The following is a 4473-nucleotide window of genomic DNA, read 5'->3' as shown; positions in this document are numbered from 1 at the left end:
ATGCGACTCCAAGAGAGACGTCCGCGCCTAGGTTTTATTGAGTGTCCAGAGAGGGTCGAGCATGCTCAGGGGGTCGTCGCCGGTCTTGCCCCCCCGGGCCAGGCCGCCGTCGTTCTGAGGCTGCAGGAAGCTCTGCTTGTTCATCTTCTGCTTCCCCCGCTGGGAGGAGTCCAGGTTGAAGGCCTCCGGGGTGAGAGCGGCCAGCAGGTTCAGAGAGGACGAGGGCGGCGCGGGGGGGGCGCCGCCGGGCTCCGGTCCGGCATCTTCAGAGGCCACTGCATGATGGTTAATGGCTTCTGCGGGGACCTCGGGGGCGGGGCCATTGGAAGCGGGCAGAGGCGGGATCGGAGATGGAGCCGGCTCTACGTACGTCTGCGCGATGAGATCCGGCTGGGAGGAGGTCGGGGGAAGGACCGGCTGCGACAACTCCATTGTCGCTTGCTCGCTTACGGCAGGGATTGAAGATGGCGGGTAATGGTTGGCGGCCTCGGGGCTGCCGCAGGACGGCCTAATACTCAGCTTGGCAATGGTCGCTTGGATGGAGCTGATGGTCATATCCCCTCCGAGCACAAGGTCCTGCGGGTCCAGCACGGTGTACGTCTGGAAGGGAAATGGAAGGGTCAGTTGGGAATTCCGGGCAAAAATAAATGACATCTAAGATGCGTTCCGTCACCAACACTAAACACGGAACTTCCTATTAATACCCCAAAATATCCTTTTATTACCTCTCCAGTCCGACAGAAGATTTATACTACCACTTCCTGTAACAGGGTGACAACACCGCCGTGTAATCACAGAGCAGCCTTGTCGCCCTCTAGATAGAGTAGTCTTTGTCTTTTACTTGATGCACATTGACAACGACGAGTCCAGCTAACGCTCCTTAAAGGAGAACTATGAGGTCAGTGTTTTTCCCCATAGTTCTCCTTAGGGTAACCGGAGGACACAAACTAGCGTACCCCCGTCACCCTAAGCTCAGTATATAGGGGGCTACTGCTCGCGGTATACTGAGACGCCGCAGCCGGGACCGATCCTGACATTACTGTTGAGATCCACCCAACTGCGTGATTGACAGCTGGCTCCGCCTATCTAGAGGCAGAGCCAGCTGTGCCCGCCCCCTCCCCCGTCCATTCCGCCAGTCAGCGCTGGAGGATTGGACAGGGGAGGGAGGGAATCCAGCCCCTCCCCTGTCACGGTGGTTAAATGGTCTGTCCCAGCACGATGTTGCTGGACAGCTTGACCTGCGTGTAATGGAGGACAAAATTATAAATAAAAGGTGTGCGAGAGATAAAAACACGCTCACATACTGAATACGATCCTGTATTAACCTTGTAAGGTCCTAGAATACAATGGGGGAGATTTATCAAAACAGGAACAAACAGGATCTGGAGTCACAGCTTAGTAGATCTGGGACTCCTGCTCGGGAGGAAGGACGGGTTCACCTGATATTTGGGCAGAATTTTCTTGTCTATGTAGTAAAGTTATTCAAAGCCAATTCTGCCGACAACTATTTGCCTCTAACCCGGTAACAATTTATGATTTGGGGTCCTTCCATACACGCCTCTCTCCTCCCAGACACCCGCCTCTCTCCTCCCAGACACTCACCTTCCTCCTTCAGGCACTTATCTCCAGCAACCCGCCTCCCCCTTCCAGACTCCTTTCTCCGCCAGCCATCCGCATTTCTTCTCCTGGCTCTCATGTCCAGCCATCCATCTTTTTCTTCTAGGCACTCGTTTGCAGCTACCCGCAATTTTACTCCAGGCACCTGACTCCATCCACCCGCCTTCCCATTCCATAGCCCCGCCTCTCTCCTCCAGGCACTCATCTCCAGCCACCCGCATTCCCCTCCAAAATACCATGCTTTCTCCTGCAGGCTCTCTCTCATCTCCAGCCATTGACCTCCCCTCCCAGATATCCTCCTTTCTCCTCCAGACCCTCATCTCCCTCCACCTCCCTTCTCCGGCCTTTCTTCCCCTTCCAGCCACCTCCTGCATGCACTTACCTTCTGAGAGGAAGCGGGCTGTGGCTTGCTGGATGAGGGGGTGAAGACCCCGTGTCTCTGCAGAACTTGTTCCGCGTGCTTTAGAATGGCCTCGTAGCAGAACTTTAGATGTATCTGGGAGAAGACGAAGGAAGACTTCAAATACCAAATAATCAACTCCTCAGCGTTTTGGGGGTTTAATGATAAAGGGAGTATTGGGGCCTGTGCGGCTTCAAGGCTTTGGCAACGTAAAAGCCACTTGAAGCAAGTCAGAAGGAGGTCAATTCATTCCGATTGATCTTAGAAGTGTCTCAGACTGACGGCATCAGCCCAAGCCCAAAGGCGGCACACAGCCATCTTCATGAAACATCGCTGCGAGACAATACTCTAACGCTAGCCGCAGGGGCGTAACTAGAAATCACAGGGCCCCATAGCAAAATTTTGTATGGGGCCCCCGTGATTGCTAGTTATGCCACTTGCAGAGCCCACCATAGACTCTCTATGGTGGGCTCTGCAAGGTCTCAGTTGCGCTGTACGCCTCTTACCTGTCACCTCCGTTGTCGCCGCCGCCGGGCTCCTGCCTCCTCTTCCGTTCCTGGGCTCCGCCTCCTTCTATCGACGGGCCCCACCTCCTCTTACATCACTGGCCCCACCTGCTCTTATATCGCTGGCCAGTGATGAGGAGGCGGGGTTGCTGTTAGGCGGGCCCCGCCTCCTTTACTGAAAATGCCGGTGTAACCGGCCTATTTTGCCGCATCTGCCGGCTGTCACTGACACAGCTCAGCAGGGGCTGAGGGGGGAACGTTCTCCTTCACAGCAGCTGCTGAGCTATGTCAGTGACAGCCAGCACCCGAGACGCCATAGCGACCCAGGCGGCATCAGAGGGATGCCGGACCCCCTGTGCACGGGCCCCATAGCGGCCGCCTGGGTTGCTATGGCGATTGTTACGCCACTGGCTAGCCGCGATGCATGGGTGGATTTCGGCCGTCTTCTGCTGCATTGGCCGATTATTAAAATGTCTTTTGTAGAAGTCGGGTGGAGAATTTCTGGCTGAACAGTGACTGCAGCCAATACTTAAGACTCATCTCTTCAGGGAAGCCATTCCGACCTCAACCTAACCACTCAACCATCAATTTCTCAAACAATTCATCCCCACACAGCTCCCTCCTCATGTATCACTGGCCCCTCCCCTTTTAGATTGTAAGCTCTCAGGGGCAGGGCCCTCCTTACCATCTTGTTTTGTGATTGTAATGTCTTCCTTATATTGTAAAGCGCTGCGCACACTGTTGGCGCTCCATAAATCCTGTATAATAGTAACTAGCCAGCAGGGGAGGTTCCCCCATCCAGACTGTATCACGTAGATGGGGGAAGCGAGTGATTTCCTGCCGGGGCCGAACGAGACAAGAAAAAGTATATGGCCGGCTTTACACCGGTCCCGTCTGGCATCATGTCCCCCCCCAGGGCAATACCCGACTCCCCATACATGTCCCCCCCGTATAAGATCTGCACATCAGACACTTCACACCCCGAGGAAGCCCCTTCGGACGAGCGGCGGCGTACCTTCTCCTGCAGCATGTGCTTCCGCTGCTGCCTCATCTTATTCACCAGCTTCGGCAGGTCTGGAATTCCGTTCCCGGCCTCCACCTCCTGCATGGCAGCGTATAGGAGGCAGAAAGCTCCCGTCCTCCCCACGCCAGAGCTACAGGAGAAGGAAAAAACGTAACATCAGGACTTACATAGGATGCATTCCAGGTACAGGGACGATGGGCGGGAGGAGAGAGCCACTCACCTGCAGTGCACTACAATGGGCATGTGGAGGGGACGCTGGTGCAAGTAGTGTTTATGGACATCCTGGATGAATCGCAGCAAGTTTCCTTTACTGTCCGGAAGTCCGCTGAAAGAAAAAGAAGACACGTTCTGCTCAGAAACACCGACATCTTCCCGTCATCTCTCCAGATCTCCGTCTCCAAGGGGAATATAGGAATTATGTACTCGCAGTCAAATCCTTTTCTTGGGGTCCACCGAGACACACAGGAAATCATTCAAAGGAGAACTATGAGGGGAGTGAAAATCACTCCTCCTCATAGTTCCAGCCGACCTGTGACAATGAGACTGTCATAGGTCGGCTTAAAGGAGAACTATGGGGTCAGGGCTTTTCCCCATCGTTCTCCTAAGGGTAACGGGGGGACACAAACTAGCGTCCTCCCGTCACCCTAAGCTCAGTATATAGGGAGCTACAGCTCACGTCGAAATCCGCCCAGCTGCGTGAGTGACAGCTGGCTCTGCCTATCTAGAGGCAGAGCCAGCTGTCCCCCCCCCCTCCCCCGTCCGTTCCGCCAGTCAGCGCTGGCAGATCGGAGCGGGGAATCCAGCCCCTCCCCCTGTCACGGCAGAGAGCCGTGACAGGATCAAGAGGTGAGCGAACCCGGTATGTGTTCCCTCACCTCCCGATCTACTGAGCCGACCTGTGACAGTCTCATTGTCACAGGTCGGCT

The 4473-nt window shown here is 55.2% G+C and overlaps 1 protein-coding gene across 1 annotated transcript in view; it reads right to left on the bottom strand.

Annotated features, from left to right (window-relative positions):
• Nucleotides 1-11: 11 nt before the first annotated feature.
• The window catches only part of PTPN23 (protein tyrosine phosphatase, non-receptor type 23), a gene marked incomplete at its 5' end in the record, with an annotated part of 27735 nt that continues 23273 nt past the window's right edge, over nt 12-4473 (bottom strand). The window contains 4 exons of the mRNA XM_018571349.1: nt 12-600; nt 2000-2113; nt 3539-3677; nt 3768-3872. Of these exons, the coding sequence (XP_018426851.1) occupies nt 28-600; nt 2000-2113; nt 3539-3677; nt 3768-3872 (931 nt within the window). The remainder of the gene's footprint in view (nt 601-1999; nt 2114-3538; nt 3678-3767; nt 3873-4473) is intronic.

This window comes from Nanorana parkeri, unplaced genomic scaffold (assembly GCF_000935625.1).
Source record: "Nanorana parkeri isolate BGI_ZX_2015 unplaced genomic scaffold, ASM93562v1 scaffold1739, whole genome shotgun sequence".
Classification (NCBI taxonomy): domain Eukaryota; kingdom Metazoa; phylum Chordata; class Amphibia; order Anura; family Dicroglossidae; genus Nanorana; species Nanorana parkeri.
This window is presented reverse-complemented; position numbering and strand designations above follow the sequence as displayed.